Source organism: Sesamum indicum, linkage group LG3 (genome assembly GCF_026168435.1).
Source record: "Sesamum indicum cultivar Baizhima isolate 11 linkage group LG3, ASM2616843v1, whole genome shotgun sequence".
Taxonomy (NCBI): Eukaryota; Viridiplantae; Streptophyta; class Magnoliopsida; order Lamiales; family Pedaliaceae; genus Sesamum; species Sesamum indicum.
Window position 1 is genome coordinate 23984046 of NC_142659.1, and position 24562 is coordinate 24008607.

General features: G+C 29.8%; 1 protein-coding gene across 2 annotated transcripts; it reads left to right on the top strand.

The window, feature by feature from the left end:
- Positions 1-1502: 1502 nt before the first annotated feature.
- On the top strand, positions 1503-6699 carry PAP23 (purple acid phosphatase 23). 2 transcript variants are annotated; one of them, XM_011075566.3, is made up of 8 exons: positions 1503-1818; positions 1914-2105; positions 3599-3935; positions 4170-4387; positions 4500-4690; positions 5006-5287; positions 5372-5494; positions 6426-6699. In XM_011075566.3, exons 1-8 carry the CDS (start codon positions 1566-1568, stop codon positions 6540-6542), a joined length of 1713 nt encoding a protein of 570 aa, XP_011073868.2. In that variant the 5' UTR covers positions 1503-1565; the 3' UTR covers positions 6543-6699. The 2 variants fall into 2 exon arrangements, with proteins under 2 accessions (XP_011073868.2, XP_088735245.1); XM_088879119.1 differs by having other exon boundaries at positions 6444-6699.
- Positions 6700-24562: the final 17863 nt, after the last annotated feature.

The window sequence follows — 24562 nt, forward strand, 5'->3', positions numbered from 1 at the left end:
TGATATATACGTAAGAAAATTTCTCAACGCATTAAATCTTTTCAATTTTTTCGTAAATTTTTCTAGTCATTTCATGTTATAATATAAGTTTTCTAGTCATTTCATGTTATAATATAAGAGTAATTTTGATCCAGTAATTGCATTGCATTTATGAAAAGTAATTAGTATCCGTAAATTCGTCAAATGTGAAAAAATAATCAATAGAAGTAAAAACGAATGATGTGAAAAGTAATTAATAAGACTAAATAAGTGTAATCTATAAAGTAATTAATATGAATTAATAAATATATCATACATATTATTCTTAGAGATAATGATATTTCATATTAATTGGGTAAATTACAACTACCTTCTATGATATTTGACATAATTACGAATACTTTTTCGTTGTTTGAAAAATTATAAATACCCCTATGATTTTAACGACCCTCTAATTAGCCAAATCCGTTAGGTTTCCATCCATTTTTTATGGTGAACTGATCAAAATACCCTTGTGGATTAAAAACTACAATTTTATTAATTTTTTAAATTCTTTTTATTTTTTTATGGACTAAGTGGATAATTTTTTTTAATAATTTTAAAAAAAAATTCACTCATCTTGTTCGATTTTTTAATAAATTTTTATTTTTTGAAAAAATTACAGTAAAAGCAAATTTGACAATTTCATACGTCCATCAAAAGATTACATAATTTTATCAAATATCAGGGGGGTTTTGTAATTTTTCAAACAAGTAGAAGGTATTCGTAATTATATCAAACCTCGTGAAAGTCATTGTAATTTACCCTAATTAATTTAGTAGAATCAAAATAAATGAAATTTTTAAAAAGACATTCTTATTTTAAAAATAATAATAATAGTAATCATCATCATGATCTAGTCAAACTAAGGGAAATTTGAGCATCTCTCATGAGAATATTCCCATCATAGCTCTCAAAAACTTGGTTGGTACAATGTAATTATAAAACTTTACTACATCACCACATTTTCATCCATCTTTGCCTTATGTTTACTCATTCACTATAAAAAAGAAATTATTCAATAGTAAAAATAAAAAATGGGAAAAATGCAACCAACCCTCTTGTGATATCGTAATTGAGCAAATTATTCTCTTATGAAAAAACAAATAGCGATTTACCTCCCTATATTTTTCAAAATACAACAATTTACTCCCATATGATTTTTAAAATGATAAGGAGGCATTTTAAAAAATACAAGGGGTAAATTTCTATATTTTTTTCATAAAGAGGTAATGTGCTCATTTTCAATATCACAGGGGGATAAATTGCTATTCACCCAATAAAAAAATAGATAATATCAAACTAATTAATAAATAAAATTTTAGTTGCTAATACACAGTATTTATTATAAAAAATTTATTTGGCAGTGGAAATTTAGTAGTTAACGAATTCAGCAATAAAATATTTAAAATATAAATTAATAATAAAAAAATTAACTCAATATTAATTTTCTATCAATCTGTTTTTAGTCAACGTCCAAACATGGTCGGCCACAACGAGAAATCAAGCAAGAAGAAACAGAAAGAAGCACACACTCATTATCTCGCATGGAGTACTATACCATTTCCTTACTTCTTACAACCATGATCATGGCTGCCGCATCGTCACAGCATGTTCCGACAACCTTGGAAGGCCCTTTCGAGCCCGTGACTCGCCGTTTCGACCCGTCGCTGCGCCGTGGCAGCCAGGACTTGCCCATGGATCATCCCAGACTCACCAAAAATGTGACCTCAAACTTCCCCGAACAGATCGCTCTTGCCTTATCCACTCCGACCTCAATGTGGGTTTCTTGGCTCACTGGTACTAAATATTTCCCCTTTCTTTTTTTTTTGAATAATTAAAGATATTAGTCTTGATTTCCTGTTTTTCTGAATTATTTTTAATTTGAAAAAAAGGGGATTCGCAGATTGGAGTTAATGTAACCCCAATTGATCCGACGGCTGTGGGTAGTGAAGTTTGGTATGGGAAGGAAAGTGGAAAGTACAGTGAAAAAAGAAGTGGGGTTTCTGTGGTTTACAGTCAGTTGTATCCGTTTGAGGGGCTCTGGAATTACACCTCCGGCATCATTCATCATGTTAGGATTGATGGTAAATTTCCAGCTTAACAATTTAGTTTGATTTTCTCATGTGTTTCATTGCTTGAATATGTATTCTTGATATTACTTTGTTCAGATGGTCGAAATTAGATTATCAGAAACAAGGCACAGTCATGATGGGATTAGTAATGTTAATTGGCTTTAATATATTTTTGGTCATGTAATTTTGGCACTTCGTTCTTTTGATCCTTAATTTTTTAGGATTCAAAAGAGCTCGGTAATGTTTTTGACACTTTGCATTTTTGGTCATTTCGGTGCTGAACTTTGCAAAAGTCATCGGAATTAATCATATGCGCCTCACGTGGTTCGTTTAAATTGGGACTTTTGTGCTAATTGGTTCACTATTGCCAATATGGATGAAAAATTAAAAAACAAAGGACGTGTCCCATGATTAATTCAACTTTTGCAAAATTCGGCACTAGAAAGACCAAAATTGCGAAATGTCAAGAAGTTATTGGATTCTTTTGCAGCTCCTAGAAAGATAAAAGATAAAAATGCCAAAATCATGCTGAGCACATGATTTATTTCCGCAACTTTTGCAAAATCTGGTTCAGGACCAAAATCACGAAATGTTAAAAAGTTATAGGACTATTTTGCAATCCTAGAAAGATAAAGGATTAAAATATCAAAAATGTCAAAATTATAGGACCAAAAATATATTTAAGCATATGTTCATTTATGTCAAAGAAACCACAGGACTGTTTGCAATAGTTTTAGGGAATAGTATAATTTGAGTCCTGCTGTAAGTATGAATGTGATAATTTTAGTGTTGTACGATTCAATTTGTCAATGTTATCTTGTAGAAGTTTCGTACATTGAGGCAAAAACAGTAAGAATTTGCTGAAATGGCTAGAATAGTATATCCAATTAAGCATGTCATGTTCACTTTTCCGGCCATTGTAGCAAATTCCCACCATTTTTTTCCTAAATGTATGAAACTTTTAAATGTGTGTGTAAATGAAACTTTTGCGGCCATTGTATCCTTTTGTGGCCATTTATAGTGGTGTTCGGAGTTTTATAATGTGGTAGGGCGTATATATTTATTGTATGATTTATGTAGAAAAAATGCTTTTATACCCTTGTGAATAATTCAATATTATTAATATGATTAAATGCAATTTACCACTGTGAAATGTGAAATGAGCAAAAAAAAACCCCTCATGAAAGAAGAATATAGAGGATATCATTTTCCAAAACACAAGGGGTAATTTGGTATTTTTTTTTTCACGAGGTTTTCTTTACTCATTTCTCATATCACAACCGGTCTGCCAGTAAATTACATTTTGCCCATTATTAATATATCCATCACACACCTTTTAACATTGGGATTTGATGAACATAGATTGTCAAATTGCAAGACTTTATATAGCTGTCTAAGTATACATACACAGTCGAGATGTTCTGTAGACACTCTGAAGGTTCTTGTAGTTTGTCCGATTGTAGTAAGATACTGGAAGAGTGACCAAGGTTGAGGTTTCCTCGTAGGCCTTGAACCCGAAACAAAGTATTATTACAAGTGCGGAGATAGTTCTTTAGCTGCAATGAGCGACGAGCTTGTGTTTCAGACGCTGCCATTGCCCGGCTCCGGAAAGTATCCTCCACGTATAGCATTCGTTGGAGATTTAGGCCTCACAAGCAACTCAACGACCACCATCAATCATCTCATCACGAATGACCCTTCGATGGTTGTGATGCTTGGAGACTTGACTTATGCTAATCAGTATCGCACCACCGGAGGGAAGGGAGCTTCTTGCTACTCCTGTGAGTTTCCTGATTCACCTATCCGAGAAACGTATCAGCCGAGATGGGACGGATGGGGAAGGTGAAATCGCCTCGTCCTTTTGGATCTTTGCTACATAAAAAAGTTTACTAACATCTTTTGGAGCTCATAAGCTTTCTTCCTAAAAGTTTCATTAACAGTTTGTTACATCTTGTAATTTGTCAATTATCTTATAAGATACCTTGAGAAGATTATAAGCTCACCAGAACGCCCTCTTACAATTGCATTGAGATTTGCTTGTCTGCCTTTAACTAATCAAAACAACTAAAATTCCAGGTTCATGCAGCCGCTAACGTCAAGAGTTCCTATGATGGTGATAGAAGGGAACCACGAAATCGAGCCTCAGGTTGATAACATTACGTTCTTATCTTATACAACAAGATTTTCAGTTCCTTCAAAGGAGTCTGGTTCTGACAGTAACTTCTACTACTCGTTCGATGCTGGAGGTGTACATTTTATCATGTTGGGGGCGTATGTCGACTACAATCAAACAGGTGATTGATTCACAAGTTGCAAGTATTTGCATTTTCACAGTATTTCAAGAGACAGGATCTGTCCCGAGTAACGGAGGCTGAATTACAGGCATTTGTATACTCACTTGTTAAGGTGCTCAGTATGGGTGGCTGGAGAAAGACCTCCGAAATATAGACCGCAACACGACTCCGTGGCTAGTTGCTGCCTGGCATCCGCCCTGGTACAATAGCTATTCATCGCACTACCAGGAATTTGAGTGCATGAGACTGCAAATGGAAACACTTCTCTATCAATATGGAGTTGACATTGTCTTTTCCGGTCATGTACGTAAATAATATGGTATTCGATTTTCCTAGATATAGAGTATTAGAAGCTATTTTTATTTTGTCGCTGAAAAGTGTTAATTTCATTCATGTGTTGGAGTTTGGAGCCTAAACCAATATTACATTTTTATGGCATTCTCTTTGTAATTTAATGTTGTTTCACCGTCAGTTTGATTTAGAAAGTGTTGTTGGTGGATGGCAGTTTATTTAGCTAGCGACTAAAGCACATTAGGTGCGTGTGTATAATTAATTTTGACGGAATTCATCTTGCAATTTCTGAGATCCTGAAGACAAGTAACCTCGTTGTCCTTGCAGGTTCACGCATACGAGCGGATGAATAGAGTCTACAACTATACGCTGGATTCGTGTGGGCCGGTGTACATAACAATTGGAGATGGTGGTAACATCGAGAAGGTTGACGTTGATCATGCAGACGAAGTGGGGAAGTGCCCCTCTGCCGCTGACAATACACCCGAATTCGGAGGCATATGTCACATGAACTTCTCATTCGGACCTGCAAAAGGCAAATTTTGCTGGGACAGACAACCTGATTGGAGTGCCTACCGAGAGAGCAGCTTTGGACATGGCATACTTGAGGTAATGAAATATGTTCGTGTGAGTTGGCAGAATTACTGCAATGCCGTGAATTCTGATACGTGTGTTGTTGAACTGTGTATGCAGGTTGTGAATTCAACATATGCACTTTGGACATGGCACAGGAATCAGGATATCTACAAAGAACACAGCCATGGTGATCAAATTTACATTGTTCGCCAACCTGAGTTTTGTTCCATCTCATCCAAGGTATAACCATCCCCCCCCCCCCCCCCCCCACCCCCCACGCCCACGAAACACTAGTAGATACAAAATCTCTCTGCAAAAAGAGGGCAATACGACTCTTGACATTTTTGAAGTTAAGGGTTTGCTTTGCCCTTTTTTTGCCCTCCTATTCTAAGAAGGATCAATGTTGGTTCCCCAACTACCCTCCAAGTGACTGAAATCCATGACCAAAGTCATAGGTGCAAGGTGCACTCGCCAACATTTGCCCTTTTATTTGTTCAGGAGTCACAATGCATTCTTTTCTTTTGTTTGAGATCTTTTGCCTAATATTATTTTTACAAGGGCCTTCTTATGTTTAACCAATAAACATATGTAGCAACCTTTGTTTATATAGCATATATGGCAAAATTACAATTTTAGTTCTGTATGTTGGGGGTGGCGACCGTCGTTTTGTAAGTAAGGTACTGGCAATTTTAATTCTCAAATTTATGATTTCGTGGTAGTTTTAATCTATTTGGTCAAAATCAACTGTAGATCAATCGGGACAATTGGGGATTTTATGAAAATTAGGACTTTTTTGCCAATTGAACGGAAAGTTGGACATGGCATTTAGGTCAAGCCAAATTGTGGTGAGGGATTTATGCAAAATGTGATGAGGAGGGGGAAAAGGACTGTTAATTTACCTCCAAAATGGCTAGGCTAAAATTGCTATGAATGTCGATTAATCGTGGTCAGGATTTAACTCTTCACATCGATTCTGTCTGGTCATGATAGATAGTATTGATTTAGTATAATTTTTGGAGCATAGTGAATTATAATATAGGGGATAATCAAAGTACGGAATGGATTACTTGGAGACCTTGCTGGTTTGGTCTTTCATTTCCATTTCCTTTGCTCGCATGCATTTTTCTTAGTATTTTCAAATGCTCTCAGCAGTTTATCGAACTGACACTAGGGTTTGCTGGTACGAAAGGTAAACAAAGCGGTGCCTGGTCTGCCAACATCGACGTTCATGGATCGTTCTATATTAGCAGTCTTTTTTGTTGCCATAGCGTTGGTTGTGGGGAGTTAAGGTTGTTGTAAAAGTCAATCACTTTATAAGCAAATACTGATCTGGTCGGCGAATGCTAGTTGCTTCTATGTAAAGGGTATTCGGGTGAATTTATAAGCTTTTCAAGGAACTTTTAAGATGTCTGAGAATTGGGATGGTTTCATTTTTTGGTACCTTATATTTAGACCTCATCAATTTTGATTCCAAATTTTCTTAAATGATCAGAGTTAGTTCTGACTGTTAGTTGAAGAGATACATAAACAAACGTGAGTCACATCAAAAGTGTCGTGCAATTGAAGAGACAATCTCAGTCTCCAAAAATCATAGGCCATTTAGGAGGGAAAATTTCAGTTTGTTTTGCTCTATTCTCTACCAGAAACAGACCCATTTGGGAGATATCAAAGCTCATCTACTTAGAATGATGGCCACCTGCAAATCACGTGCTTTCTTTTTATTTTATATTTTATTGAAAGTTGACTTTAAGACTAAATTTGTGGGAAAAAAAAGGAAAAAATGTATTTTTGGTGCCTTACGATAGATTATGTTATATTTTTTGTTTCATTTTTTACGAGCTTAGCATATTTAGTTCCATAGGATAAATGTTATAGTATTTTTTATCCCATAGAATAAAATTGTAACACATTTGATCTCATAATATGTTATATTGTGACACATGTAGTCCTGTAGGATATAAAGCTGTTTATATCCTATGGGCCAAATGTGCCACAATTTTTATCATATGGAATCAAATATGTCAAAGATTTATCCTATGAGATTAAATATGTTAAGTTTGTAAATTGTGGGATAAAAAATATAACACATTGCAGAATTAAAAATACAATTTTTCCAAAAAAAAATTGAAATGTTAGGGCCATTTAAATATTGGCATATTGAGGATAAATTTCACCATAAATTACAAAATTGACCCAAAATCAAACTTGATTTGGGGATTTAGAATTTTTAGGTCAAATAAGGTGGCATGGATGTTTGAAATCAAAGTAGAAAATTTTATTTTCAATAGGATTTGGAGTTCAATCTATCAAAGCTAAATTTGAACTTACTACCACTTGAATTGTCCAAAAGTAATAACATTTTGCTTGCAAGGTTTTTTATATATCCTATTTTTAGATGTTTGCATATTTGAGTTTGACTCATATATTTCATATGTTTTATTTAAATATATATATAGATTTTGCATTAATATGAAAAAAATGTATGTAACTAAAAATAAATATTTGAATGGTTCCATGTTTAAATAAAAAGGAAAGGAGAGATGTTTGTATATTTTATGTAAAACATGGCTCAATTATTAAAATATTTAGTACATATTAATTTATGATTATTTTAAATATAACTCATTAATAAATGTACAACTTCATTCTACATAAAGTATTAATATTTTTATTCATTTATTAGATTAATTATTTAAAGAATTATATTAGTCATACTTGATTTATGTAAAAATTATTGTGATATTATTATCTCAATTGTTGAGTTCAAATACAAGTAAAAAATCTCCAAATTAAATCAATCCTGTAAGAGTCACATCTCACATGTCAATTTTGGGCGTATTTTACAATTTCCAACGAAATTTGTCCTCAATGTGCTATTTTTTTTTTTAGGATAAATTACAACTCTTCGCGTGGGTTTCTATACTGGACCTCCCGCTTTCACTACTAGTTCTACGTTTATAAAAAACGCGCCTAGAAATGTAACTATCACTACTATCACTTATAATGGACGTATCAATAGAAATTTGAGACTGAAGATAACTGTCAACGCAACTAGTAATGTGATTATTCTAACTAGATTAAGTATCGTACATGTAACGATTATATAAGGAATCTTCACTCGAAAATCCATTACTCATAGAACAGTCCTTTTGAGGTTTTGTATAATTATAAACACTTCTTATAATTTAAAAACTTATAAATACTTTTAATTTTGATGAAATTATGTGATTTTTAATGAAGGTATAAAATTGTCAACTTTATTTAGACTCGACATTCACATGCACTTTGGAGAATACTACAGCCATTACTATCTCCATTTTAGGAGGAAAAGGGTAGGAGGAGGAAGAAGAAAATAATTTCTTTTCTTTTTTTTGTTTAAAGTATTAATTAATATTACGTTATAAATTTCAATCATTAATAATTAATATACCGTTAATTGTCAATACTAAATATTTATAATTAATTAATAACTACTATTATAATAGATTAACTATTATTAAAGTAGACTCATATCCGTACATGCATTGGTGGGATATCCACCATTAGAAACAACAAGCAATTACTACTAGAAGAATTATAACATTTAACTACGATTAATTGTCATGATTAAAAATAAATAGTCGTAGCTAATAGTTATTGACCACGTCTATGCAGCGGTTGTTAGCTGTGGTTTTTACGAGGGTGGCCAAAAAGAGCCACGGAAAATAGTTTTTTTGTGGTAGGAAAGCTAGTTTTTCTGCATCAATTTTATTTAACTATAGTTAATAGTAGTCATTTACCATTGTTTTTAGCCATAGCCACTAATATTGTAGTTAATAGTAATTTTTTTTTTCTAGTGTACTGTGGCTATTCACTTTGGTCAATTACTATAATAAAAAGTAAAAAATTGTGGTAGATACTAATTAACTATGAACGCTCAATGGTTATTAGACGTTGTTTCTACAACTGATGCCAAAACATTTAGTACAACTAATTAAAAACTGTGGTAATATTTTGGTTATAAGTAAAAATTATAGTAAATATTAATTAACCGTGTCCGAAACTTAAATTTTAACATTAATTTTATCTTATCACGATAGATAGTATTGGTATATTATAATTATTAATCTCTAATAGATTATATTATTGGAAATAATCAATTTTTCATACAATCAATAATTAATCTAATTAATTCAAGAATCAATTATTCGACTTAAACGAGACCTCTTCCTTGCACGACCTTAAAAACAAGAGGTTCCCTAAACGTTATCCGATCGATGAGGGGGAAAAGGGGATCCTTTAGGTCTAAGAATTATGTATATTTTTAAATGAAAATGATAAATTATTATTTATTAATATTTGACAATAACCCATAAATATAATAATTATATACTGATCATCAGTATCAAATATATAATTATATCTAATCAACATCTATTATAAAAATCGAATAACACCTTACAGGATGGTGGGGTTCGAACCATTTACCTTAAAGTTATGTAGCCTCAATTTCGCCAATTAAACTAAATCTTATCAGTCAGATCAAGAATTAAATTGAAAACAAAAAATATTAGTTCTCACTTCTTGGATTTGAGTTTTTTTTTTTTTTTTTTTTTTTTGGGAGTACTTTTGTTTTCAAATTTTGAACAAGTGCTTTACATATGTTGTGGCAACATGTATGCACAATGAATCAATTCTGCCTTATCTTAGGTTGAGTGTTGATAGAATGATTAAATGTTGGTGTAGAACAGGCTGTGCTTATTTGTTAACATGTAATGGCCCACTCATACCCCTCTTAGAGGACATTTGGTGTTGAAATTGGGCAAAAACTTTAGATACTTGTTATTTTCAAGCATTTATGTGCATCATACATTAATGATTTATTGAAGCTGTCTAATAAATTCCCACCAAAAAACAAAAAAAAATCAGTATATAGGTCTATTAATTCAATGTGATCATTATTTTTATCGAGATTATGTTAGAAGTTAATTTTCAGAATTTTCGGTATACAGATAAGAAAATTGTGCTCAAAATTAATATTTAGAGTGTCTTGTAATAATATTCTTTATTTTTTTTCTTTCCTAACGTTTCTTGTTATTTTCGAGAACTTAGTGTATCTAAAATGGTTTGAAGGTGTCTATAAATATATATATATATATATATAAACAAAATAATTATCTAGTCCCTTTAATCCAAAATGATCATTATACTTATCCCGATTATGTTAAAAATTAATTCTCAGAATTTTTTAATTACGGGCGCGGCCCGCTTAATTTTTCTAATATTTATCGTACATGCCCTCAATTTTTTTTTCAAAATAAAAGAGAAGCGTTATAATGCCAAGAAAATAAATTAAATCAATACATTAATGTATTGATCAACCCCAATAAATAAGGTAGAAGAATTCAAAAAAAAAGAATGATGATGTGATGGTTGATGAGCATGGTTCCACATAGCACATGGTGCACACATGCATAGCCCCCATGGTACATGGATCAAAACTAATAGTTGGTGTTGTTAGGAATATGAAATAATCCAATGAATATTAATTTGGTTGATGATTGAGAATGGAATGGATGGTTGAAATTGATGTGCATGTGCTTCATGTGTATGGTAGGGAGACATGGTGGTCTAAGTGACACTAGTTTTTGCTTCATCTAACCCCATTTCATTTAATTGCATTTATCTTACTATATACCTACACATTTCCATGGCCTCACTTGCAATAATTACAACCTTTTTTAGGGTTTATTTTTTTAGGGTTCCCTCTTTGTTTGCTCATAGATAATTAGGGTTTTTTGTTTTATTCTTTTTATGGGATAATGTTAGATGTCTTGATATAATGTCGATTTTCATGGTTGTAGTAGTAACATTCCCGGATATAGAACACCAACACGGTGGTCTAATTATTAAGTGCTGGGTTTTTATTTGAATATCACGAATTTGAATTTTATTTAAAATACAGAGCCCGGTACTCTGTATATATATACAGGTGTAGTCCGAGTCGGAATTGTTGGTTTCATAATGTATGATTGAATGAAAATTGGTGTTCATTTCTAATGTGCTGGTGGGGTTACGCCGATAATCAAGTTGAGCTATATTTCAACTAATTTTGACCAAAAAAAAAAAAATTGTGATGGTTAGTTTTTTTAATTAGATAGTCACAATAGAACTGGCTCGATCTAACTTTTAATTCAACAGGAAAAAAAGAACAAAACATTTATAGACCTTTAATAAAAAAATCTTACATAATAATAAAAATAATTTCTGGTTTTTATTTTATATTATTATTATTATTATTGTTGTTGTTGTTATTATTATTATTACCGGAGTTGAATGAATGGTATTTAATGTAGCCAAACATTATATATTAATATTTTAGCGTCTATCTGCATAAAAAAAATTGTGCCCTTAATCGCATAACTCGACTCAATTAGAGAAATAAATAAATAAATAAACGAATTGGAAATTTGGAAAACTTGTCTCCACAAAATAGAAGTAAATAAAGTTTTTTTTTAATATATTTACGCCTAAACATTTTGTGGTGCCTAATTTTGTCAACGTGACTTGGCTCAAATAATAAAGAAGTGTTTGTAATAACTCTAAGGATAATTACGCTACTCACTCTTCAAACTTGGTGTAATCATTATGAGCGTTAGTTTTATCGTGTTTGAAAATTCAAATATAAATATAAATATATATTTGATGGGTAAAAATGGATATAATCTCAATGTAATTCTCTGGTTATTCTATACAAGAATGTATTTGACAAATTCAAAGATAAAATTTTCTTGTAAATCTCCTTTGACTTGGTTTGAATTTCTATAACGTTAATTTGAGAGCTCGAGCTTATAGTCCCGAATTAAACACTATAGTCTTGACTTACAATTTGAGGATTTGAAAAAGTGGATTTGCCACTTGGATCTTCTTCAGAATATATTTGGATATTTATAACGTTAATTCAAGAGCTTACGCCTGCAACTCAAATTAAATACTATAATTTGTGGTGCCACTTCAACGAACAACTTAATCTCCGCATTGAGCGCTTTGAATATTCTTGAACTCGATGAACTCATAGAGAGAATTATTTGACCTTCTTCTCTTGCTTCGCACTTTGTTCTCTATGTCTGTGTGATTTAAATGAGTTTCAAGAATCCCTTTATATAGGTGCTAAAAAGATAGAGTTATGATGCACTTGAACACCTTTTGTATTATCTTTTAATAATTTAATTTAAGGAGATAAAAACGTTGCATATTTGGAGCGATATGATTGGTCAACTTGACATTATTCTTTTAGTATTTGCATTTTTTAAAGAGATAAATATCGCAAGTATTTTTCTTGACTTTGGAGTATACATACATTTACTCCACATGGCGCCATCTGATTACTAAAATCTTAGACTATAAAGCATTATTTGATTGGCCCAAATACTTCAATTTGACACATGTGGCCGTTGATTTGATGATGAAATATATATTTATATTTCAATGAAATTAACTATTTATATTTTAGAATTAATTTAGTAAATTTTGAAATATAAATAAAAAAATATAATTGATAATTAATATATTATTTTACACTTGTCATCATTCAATTGGGCATGATATTTTACTTGTCTACAAATACCCTCTCGAGACTTTTTTCACAGACATCTACTACAGTAAAGTGAAGGAATAAACACGTGTCGAAATTGATTCTTCTTGATAAGATTTTTTTTTTTCGACATTTGATTGAACTTGAAAATATATCTCAAGCTACCTATGCACCTCGTTGGAAGATCAAGTAATAACGTAGTTCACTTGAATTTTATTGACAGTTTATTCTCATATCAAGGATTCGTCATACAAATTTATAGATAGTTTAGACTCATATCGAGGAGTTTTTCAATTTGAATTTGTAGATAGTTTATACTTGTATCAAGGAGTCCTTCAATTTGAATTTGTAGATACTTTATACTTGTATCAAAGATTTGTTCAAGCAAATTTACAGATAGTTTATACTCATATCAACGTGCTATTCAAGCAAATTTGTAAATAGTTTATACTCGTGGCAATGAGTTCTTGATACATGCATTTATTCGATTTTGTAGATAGTTTATACTCATATAAAGGAGTTCTTCAAGTAAATCTATAGATAGTTTAGAGTTTATGCTCATATTAAGGAGTTTTTCAAGTAAATTTGTAGATAATTTATAATCATATTAAAGACTTCTTGACTTGAACTTATTTGAATTTGTAGATAATTTATACTTATTTCAAGGAGTTTTCAAGTAAATCTGTAGATGGTTTATACTCGTATCAAGGAGTTCCTGAATTTGAATTTGTAGATAGTTTATACTCATATAAAGGAGTTCTTAAAATTATTTTTGAGACATTAAATTGTTTATGCTCATATCCAGGAGTATTGAGATTAATTTTTGAAGATATTAGATAGTTTATACTTATATTTAGGAGCACTGAGAATTTTTTTTCAAAAATATTGGATAGTTTATGCTCATATCCAGGAACAATGAAAATTAGTTTTCAAAGATATTAAATACTTTATGCTCATATCCAACAACAATTTGAATTAAATTTGAAAATATTAGATAGTTTATACTCGTATCCAGGAGCATTGAGAAACTTTATGTGAAGACATTAGATAGTTTATGCTTATACCTAGGAGCATTGAGAATTTTTAAATGTCGTGTTGTTGCGTTATCATCATCATAATTATTGTGTCAAATGAATATTCATCTTTCTTGAAATTTAAGTTCATTTCAACACTTTGTGCAAGAGTGGCTAGTTCTCTAAAGTCTTTGGTTTCATTGCTTGAAGAATGTAGCATACTTCCCAATGCATGCCTTGAATACATAACTCGATTGCAGAGATTTCAGATAGAGTATCTTTGCAATTTAACGATAGATTTCTCCAATTATTGACTCATTTTTTCTTGATGTTGGTTAGAAAGTTTAATCATGCTAACAGTATGTCGAACACTGTAAAAGCGATTGAAATTTTTGTTTTGTAAATCATCCCGCCATCAATGGAGTTTGCTTCAAGGTCAATGTACCAATAAAAATCAGTGTCTTTCAAGGATAAAATAAGCTGCTTGACTATATATCGATCCCAGCACTATTGCATGTTTCAGCAAAGTGAGCAATATGTTGCTTAGGGTCCCCATGGCGAGTAAATTATTGAAATTTTGGAGGCTGGTAGTTTTCTGGCATTCTAAGTTGCTTAGTCCTTTTTATGTAAGGCTTCACGTAAGATTTGAAAGTTTGAACTCGAGTTTCATATGTATTTGCTATTATTTCATTTACAGTATTCTTCACATGCTCAAGAGAAACAAATTCATCGGTAGAAGCATGAATTCCTTTGTTTGTATTGCATGCAACTGAAAGATCTTGCTCTTCAAATTCATTTAACACTGAGGTACTTTAAAACTTGTCATGAAGTATGTTAAGCTGATCATCGCGTGTTTGAACATGTTTCTTTAAATTTCCTATGACAACAGTCAATGATGCGATTTCTTCTTCCAGTGAAGTAGTTTGCATTATCATAGTTGTTGGCGATCTCAGCTTTTGAACTCATTGTTGATTAATGAATCATATTATCATCGAGCAAATCTTTCTCTTGCAACTTGAGTTTTTTGCTTTGCTCCCAACTTAAGTGGAAACTTGAGGAGTAGTATAATAACATAATCTCTACTTGCCCCCGCATAATTGTTGTGTTGAGAAGAAGCTTCCAAGCTCGATATATGATGTTTGAAATTTGGGGAGTTGAAAGTAGTCCTTCATCTCCTATTGACTTTTCAAGTTGATTTGCAATGAGAAGAGATGAGAGGTAAAGATTGTCCCACCAGGCATGCCAAAATTTTGAGTGCAAATTTTGTCTTTTCTGAAAATCAAAACACAAGTAAATTATCACAAATAAAAATATGTATTTGATAGGTAAAAGTGAGTACAATCTCTTTCAAAATTAATCATTTGATTCTTCTCTTCAAGAATGTATTTGACAAATTCAACGGTAAAATCTTCTTGTAGATCTCCTTTGACTTGGTTTTGAATTTCTATAAAGTTAATTCGAGGGCTCGCACCTGTAATCTCGAATTAAAAAATGCTATAGTTTTGACTTGAGATTTGAGGATTTCAAAGTGGAATTGCCACTTGGATCTTCTTGAGAATATATATAGATATTTATAACGTTAATCGAGGGTTTAGCGCCTAAATTCCTTATTAAACGTTATAATTTATGGTACCCCTTAGACGAACGACTCAATCTTCGTTTTGAGCGCTTTGAATACTCTTGAACTCGTTCATAGAAAGAATTATTTGGCCTTTTTCTCTTACTTCGCTCTTCGTTCTCTATGTATGTGTGTTTTGAATGAGTTCCAGGAAACCCTTATTATAGGTGTTAAAAAGGTAGAGTTGTGGCGCACTTGAATACTTTTTGTATTATCTCTTTACATTAATTTTATTTGGCTATATAAATAATATAACTTACTATAACTTTAAATTGTTGTCTTTTATAATGTACCAAAAAATCAACTTTTTTTGTAGCGGGAAGGGTTCAAAATGGTTTAAGAAAATCTGCCTTTCACCTTTCACTGTGTGAAAAAATGATGATAATTGGTCACTAGCCCGTAACAATCTCTCTCATGTTTTAGACATTAAAATTCATCACATTGCTTATAGGTCAAGGTATACTAATTATTAAAGTATTTATAACTATGTGGGCCTATTTTCTTTTTTTCTTTTTTAAATAAAAATAGTTAGTTGCTGGAGAAAGTAAGCCTTAATTGCATTTTCAGTCCAGAAATTTATGTTTTTAGTATTTTAATCCTATATTTATAATTATATGCTTTTATCATTCTAGTTCTGTAACTTGTTAAGATTGTAAAATAGTCATTCATTTTTTCAATTTCACAATTTTATGACGAAATTGACTGAAAAATTCGAAATTGGCTGGAAAGTGGTCAATTCTGTTGTAAAATCGTGAAATTAAAAAAGATGAAAGATCATTTTTATAATCTTAACAAATTATAGGACCAAAATACTAAATTATTATAATTAGAGAACTAAAATTATAATTAGGCCAAAAAGGTAATATTAAGATGGGGGTAGGGGGTGATTTATTAATGTTAATGCCTCTCATTAATTAGTACCAACTCATGATGATTAACTAAAGGTTTAATGCCTCTAATCTTAATATATAATTAACCAAAAATAAAATACCTAGCTCAGAATTTATTTTTTATTTTAATATTGATTTCGATGTATCGCATGTGTAGTAACATTAACATGGATAATTATTTTGTAAAAGTTGTCGGTCAAAATAATTCATGAAAATTGTGTTCGTCGTTGAATTGTCGTTATAAACATGTCATAGATTGTCTATATTGATAATTTTATGTTATAGTTTTTATTACTAATAATTATATTGCGACAAAATAAAAATTATTGTCACTTAAAATATATACTTTTGGTAACGATATTGTAAAATTATTACGTAATGTTTTGTCATTAAAAGTTATTTTTTATTCTAGGAAAAGGGAAAATACCCTAAACCAAAAATTAATCGAATAGTCAAATTTGCTAAATGCGCATTTATATATAATTACATCTACTTAGTTAGAGGTTATAGGTTCGAATTGCACCAATATGTGGAATGTTGTTTGACTGCATAGTAGACACTGTCTTTTTACGTTTATAGTAGTTGTTGTTGTTGTCTCTTTACTGTAATAGTAGGTGTTGTTTAAATATAATTTCTCTGATATTGTCGATTAGAGTATGATTGTTGTAGTTATCTTTATTAGATATAGATCTCCAATATAAATGATTCAATCAATTTATATCAAATATAACAATAGTTTATCGCTTTTACTTTAAAAAAAGAAAGAATACATACACTTTTATGAGCAGCTACGTATAATTATCCGTAAATTAATTTTATCTCAATATTACTATGCTAACTTATAATAATGATTTTTTATTAATAAAAAGTTTCTTAGTTGCTACCCCAACTTACCAATTAAAAATGAAATAAAATGGAAGTTCTCAAAGTATAATTTCAACTATATTTCGCTAACACAATATGAAAAAATTATAACTTTAGTCCCATAAGTACAAAAATTATAACACGACCAGCTTAATTAAATGTAATTTTGCAGTCCATTTTAATAAATTTTAATTATCTTTATCGTCAATGTATCAAACAGAATTAATATTACCATTCCACGTACTTACAGAACTAAAATTATAATATTCATGTAAAATAGTCCATATATAATAATTGGTTGATGCATGCCTAATGTGTCTTGTAGTAGTGTGTAAATTGTAAGTATATAATAATAATGTTGTGTATGTTTCTTTTTGTGCATGGGGTTTTAAAAGCGTGTTTGTATACATATATATAACTTTGGAAGGATGTTTTCATATTACATGCGTGAGATATAGCAATTATGAAGGGGTAGCACTTTTGATTAATTTGCATGGAAGAAGACATAATATTATTGCCTTTTAGAAGGTGCACTATTTACTTGGGTTGGAAAGCATTGGAATGTGTAAAAAATATGTAATATAGTTTGTGTTATTACATACTGCCAAGAAGTAAATTATTTTCCTACATTACAAAATAATCACTATTGAAATACCGTAATAATCAAAATACGTACTGTGAATCACGGTGAAACGAAATGATTCGAAAAACTTAAGTTGTTACTATCATACTATTTGATTTGGTTCGTAATTTTAATCAAAATCTTTAAGATGATTTTTAACTGCGGTTTATATATTGGTATCGCCTGTTGAAATAATGACTGTTACTCGTTGTGCAGGTACAATTAATTTTATTCGTCACAATTTTTTCACTTTTCTGTGCATTGTAATCAGTTATGACAAAAAAAAAAAAAAATTGTAGTTCCTTTAGCGTTACAAGGCGCGTATTTCTCTTGGAATAATTTCACTTTTGGTCCCCCTAATTTAGTCGGTAAATCAGTTTAAATACACCATATTCCAACCTTAGCAATCTAAGTCCTCAAGTTGTCTTAAAATGTTCGATGTTTGTCCTGACCGTTAGTTGACCATTTAAACTAATGGATGGACCTTTTTAATCAACTAACGGCCAGGATTAATTTAATCATTTTTTAATATTTAGGGACAAAATTAGTTAGATCGAAACATGAGATACCAAAACTAATTTAATAATTAACTAAAAGTGAAATTATCCCAATTTTTCTCTTGTTTTTCCCAAAATTGAAGAATTAATTAAGTATAATATTGGCATGATACACTATATGATATTTTTGCTTGTTATAATGAACTCTAATAATTGAAATTATTATTCATAACCTTTGGATTCAAAACTAAGCATACCTAAATCATGAAAGTGCATATATTAAATGAGCATAATATATATATATATATATATATATATCTTTATTGCAAACTTGAGTGGTTGATGGTAATTGATTCGTTTTAATTAATTATTTGAACGAAATTACCCCTCATGCCTTTCCTATTTGTATTGTTCTCAATATATCTTAAATATAATTTTTATTTTAAATCAATATTTAAATTAGTTTTTGATTATAAGGAAAAAATATTTTTGATCAAAGTACTACAAAATTACTTAATAGTGTAAATAATTCAAATCGAAACTAATAAAGTAGTGATAAAATAATATTAAGATTTTAAATTAATTTTTCTTTCTATCGTCTCTTTCTTCCATCTCCGCTCCCATCCCTCAGTTGTCTTTCCTATAACTCATTAATATATATTTTATTTTTTTGTAAGTAAGATCATTTTAGATTTATGTACTTTAATTAGTATAATGTTTGAGGAAGATGAATTATATAAACAAACAATACATTTAACTAATCTTTATTTTTATTTTTATATAGGATTGGGTATGTGTAAAAAAATCGATCTATCTATTAAAACATACTATGTTTTAACCATTAAAAATGATTTTTTTTTTGCATAAAAATTCATTTACAGCATTATTTATTATAAAAAACTTTATTTAATTTTAGTATATATATATATATGTATATATAACCGTGCATAGCACGGGTTCTGCGTTAGTTAAGTATATAAATGAAATTAAACTTTTCTAAAAAATAATGGATAGAAATATTACATTAATATATAGGGTAAATTACACCTACCTCTCCTGAGGTTTGTCATAATTATGAATACCCTCTTGTTGTTTGAAAACTTATAAATACCCTCCTCATATATAAATAATTATATAGCCCTAAAGGGTAAAGTAGAGATTACTATTTTACATTGAATTTTTTAAAAAAATATAAAAAAATTTAAGTGTGGGTAGAATAAATAATCTAGTGGAAATATTGGTTCATAAAAATATTTAAAAAATTATAAAATACATATAAAATTATAATTTATAATTTAAAAAAAGCATTTTGGTCAGTTCATCACAAAAATTGAATGAAAACCTAACGACTATCCAATACTAAAATAATATTATTTATAAAATTTGAATTTCGTATTAACGTGGGGATCAAATTCAAATTACGTAAATCACATAATTCAAACGTTGGTAGGGCTTTTCAAAATGGCCAAACATGCTTGTTTCCATAACTGTTTGATCATTGTTAAATGAATAATCCATACAGGGCCATACAATTCGGACATTACTATATGCAGCCATGTACTCTATTGATTGCAAATGAAAAGTTTGAGTCATTAATATGTTCCAATGTCTCATCTCCCTCGATAAGCATATTTTAAAAGAGAAATATAGCTAAGTTGCGCGAGAGAGAACCGATCGTTTAACCGCATCATAACAAATACATAATCCCAAATACCAGGTACATTCATTTACAATATCTATTATTCTTATCAAACTATTTTTTCATATCAATCTCACTAATTTAAATTATAAAAAAAATTATAACTAGGACTTACCTAGTATTTTCTTCCCGACCTTTAAGAGCACAGACACACAAAACTAATTCATCAACTTGAAATTGAGGGTTGTTTGCAAATACTTAAAATAAACACTTTTTCAGAAATAAGTCGAAAAGAGTATTTTTGTTTGACAACATATGCTTTTAAAATGCTTAAGCGAGTTTCGTAAAAGTACTTTTCAACTTTTGGGTTAAAAAAAAACATTTTTTCCCAATTTTTTTTAACATAATCAAAATTGTATAGTGTTTGTAAATACTCAACTTTTTTATAACTTATTGAAAAATTAGAAATACTAAATTATTTTCCCAAATGCTCAAACTTTCAACATATTTTTCACTTTGATTTACTTATAATTTTTTATACTATTTATTTAAAATATAAAAAGAAAAAATTATAGCAAACACTCATGAAATAAAAGACCTAAAACAAGCCCCAAAATTAGACCTCAAATCAAGTAATAAATTTTAATCAATTAATAATTCAGAAAAAAATAATTTATGCCAACCAAACAAGGCCTACTGCCAAATAATATTGGAGCACATCCAGGCACGAATCCGGGATTGTGGGCTCTCGCCACGCGTCGCACTCTGCTTCCGAAATACAGCCGTGTTTGGGTGTAAGCGATGAGAATACATATCTATCTTACACCGCACTCCAAACACCACCAAATCACGCAGCAATTAATGTCACCCGATTCCCATCTTCCATTTTCTCTCTGAGGGACCTGCGCCGCGACTCCCGCCTTAAGCCACATCAATCTCCCACCCAACTCATACACATTATAAACGTATACTTACACAGTCTTTTCTTGAAATTCGATATAATCATACGTAAATTTTTATAATTTAAAAAAATTATATTTAATATTTTTTAATTTATTTGTATTTGTTAAATAGATTCATATATTAGTTAAATTTATTTAATATATTGATATTAATAAAAAAATTAAATTAAAAATTTATATTTATCCATAATTAGCTTATTACTGATTTATTGTAGGATAAACAAATATTTTATGACTAATCTATCTTATAAGAGTGAAAATATATCTCCTCATTAGCGTGTGAGGATGTCTAAAGGTAGTTTGGTCAATAAAAAAATGTGACCTGTAGTAAGTCAATTGCGAGAAAAAATAAATTGTTATTCAATTATTTTTTGCTAAAATTAGCAAATTTGATGAATTTTGACTAATATAGGGATCTATTTGTTGAACAGAGATAAAGATCACAAGTATTAAATGTAATCTTTCAAACTATAGATGGTTTATATGTAATTTATCAAACCCAGAAAAGAGTGGTGTAATTATCTATATGAGATAAGAACTGTTTGGTATTAGAATTTGAAAAAAAATACATAACACCCTGCTGTCAAATAGGAAAATAATTAAAAATTTATCTGTATTAAATAAATAGACGAAAAAGACCCCTATATTCATAAACCCTACAAAGAAAATCCTCTATGCTAAAACAATGAAAGGTTGCCTTAACGCGCCAGAAATACGAGTGAAATGTGCATTTTGATCCATTTTGAACCTTTCACCTCTCTGAATGGACAAAAGTACCCCTGTCATAGGTAATTATCCCTCTCTTTATTAGTTTTGGTTAATTCTTTACTTGTTTCGATGTTGCTAAAACAAACTGTGATAAATACTAAATAATTAGTATTCATCAATATTTATATGTAAAAAAATATCATTCATCAAATTAAATTATTGTGCATATTTTATATATAAAAATATCATTTTTTTAAAATTATTTAATTTTATTTATAAGTTTTTAAAATCAAAATATATGATTTTATTTCTAAATATTATTAGTTAATTTAATTTTTGTATTGGATATATTTTGAAATTATATTTTTTCATATAAATTAAAGTAAATAAATTTTAATTTTTTAATGTAATATATTTAGAAATAAAAACTACATAATTAAATTAATTCATCATATTAAAATTGATAAAATAAAAATATAATAAATAAAATAAATAAAGAAAATGAAAAAAAAGGGGATCGTCTCCCCTAAGTCGCTAGCCACCCCCGACCTCCCACTGCATGTTCCTCGCGCAACCGCTATCTTTCTCCCGCCTCTCCATAACGTTTAGGTAGAACTGTCTTGACCTTGTCTTCAAATCTAGGTGATCACGAGCATCATCACTCACCTAGATTTGGACACATTGTCGCTGCCTAGTCTAGGCGACGACCACCCTCATCACCGCCAACTCTGACGATTGGTGGAGGTGGAGCCGCGGCCCTCCACCGCCTATATAATATATATTTATAGTGCATATATAGTATGCTTTTGTGCAAATATTTTAGTTTTATAATAAAAAATATATTTTTATTTTATATGTAATTGTATATATATAAAAAATATATTTTTACAATACTTAAAATCTGGATCATCAATTTTAACTATTGAAGATGAATAACTATTAAAATTGATTCAGATCCTACGACTCCGATGCAATCAATAAAAATCCAACAATCACGAGTTATAAAAGTTAGGTATGAAGGTATATTGTTGGTATGAAATAAAAACCATTAAGTTTTATTTTTATTTTTTTTCAAATTTTGTTCTCGTTCTCCGAGTTATCCTGGCTAGAGTATTGATCCTACAGACCTCACAAAATGATAACTTTTCACATTGGTATTGGCACACATCTCAAGTGATGCAAACGAGGAGTTTATGTGACTTATAAATTTAAATATCTGATCTTTTAATTGAACATTTTCTTAAAAACAAACCCGTAACGCTCATAACACTAAAATCAAATAATATCTCACAAAATACGGTACTAATCACATTACACGTAATGGTTCAGTCGTAACTCTTTTTTTATTTTTCTGTTTTGATATAGTAATTTAATTTTTCTATAGTATAATAATAATACTACGTTTCATAAAATATTTTAGAGGCTTTTGCCAAATTGAACACAATAAGATAAAGAAAGAATTAAAAACTAATAAACTAGAAATAATAAGTAGGGATAATATATTTACATCCCGTGACGTATGGGCAAATTTACATAAATTATTCATACTTTTTGCATAATTACAAAAACAACTCTGACAATCAAAATGTAGTAGTAGTTTATGCGATGATTGTGACGTTTTAGAGGATCATCCATGTGTTATTTTTAAAAAATATGAATGATTTGTATAAATGATGTCGACGTTTTTCAATAAGTGTATGTATAATTATTTAAATTTAAAAATAATTTATATAAGCAGACCGTATATCATAAGTGTAAATATAATTATTCCTAATAAATAATCCCCTAAATTAAAAAAAAAAAAAAAAGAAAGTCAGGAGTGGCACGTGAGTGACCGACGCAGGCACGTGAGAGGACGACATAGACAGTGTGGATAAAAGCGCAGACACAGAGGTCAGGAGCAGTTAGTTAGAAAGTACAATAATGGAAGTCGTAATTAAATAAAATTAAAATTAAAAAAAGAATAAGTATTCCCACATGCAACTTTGTAACTATATTAACATCATCAGCTGTACTATTATTATGAAGTGCGACTTAATAATACTTGTAATGCCAGCTTGGTACAAAATCATTCACTTTTTTTTTAATTATTATTTTTGAAATAATTGCAGTTGCACCCTCAATTTATGGTCTATTTACGTAAATTATCATATCTTTTGCATAATTGCAAAAATCATCTCTATCAGTCAAAAAATTGGAGTAGGTCGTTTAATGATTGTTCACATTTATGAGGGTACATGTGTAATTTTTTAAAAAATAGGGGTAATTTGTGTAAATGATGTTAATGTTTCTGATAGATGTAATTTTTCAAAAAGGATGGGTGATTTGTGTAAATAAAAATTTTGAGTGTTTATTTTTATAAATGTGAACTATATTTTGTTAAATATTGATGAATTTAAGTTATTTGAAATACTTTCTCGAATCCTCCCATCAAATCCAGATGTAGTTTTTATACAATTCAATTATTCAAGGACAAGAAATTCTGACTTATGCTATTATTTTTTTTTATCAATTTTCATTAATTATTTATTGTACTTTTATTATTTTTTATTTAATTAAATAAATAAATAAAAATTTAAATTATGGATACGTATCGAATCTATTTTGACTACTAATTTTCTTTTATACCTCCAATGTACTTATATCACTTATAATTCACTTTTCATAGTTTTTTTAAAATATTTTTTAGTTATAGTAACAGTAATAATAATAATAATAATTAGTACTATTATTGTATTATTAAAAAAAATGAAAAAAACAATTTTATTTTAATACCAAATATACCCCTAAATTCACTAGTTTCACATTCGTAATTAATTAGGAGATGGTATATGATGTGGGGATCACACCCATACTCCGTAAAATGACTAAAACGCCCTTTAGGTCGAACACTTCAAAGATCTGTATGTATTTTACTCAGAT

What these genes read in the sequence shown, in the direction of transcription:
- PAP23 (XM_011075566.3), top strand. Translation starts at nt 1,566, where the DNA reads ATGGAGTACTATACCATTTCCTTACTTCTTACAACCATGATCATGGCT. An exon ending in TCATCATGTTAGGATTGATG is followed by an intron (nt 2,106 to 3,598) that starts GTAAATTTCCAG and finishes GTTTCCTCGTAG; the next exon opens with GCCTTGAACCCGAAACAAAG. An exon ending in TTTGTTCCATCTCATCCAAG is followed by an intron (nt 5,495 to 6,425) that starts GTATAACCATCC and finishes AACTGACACTAG; the next exon opens with GGTTTGCTGGTACGAAAGGT.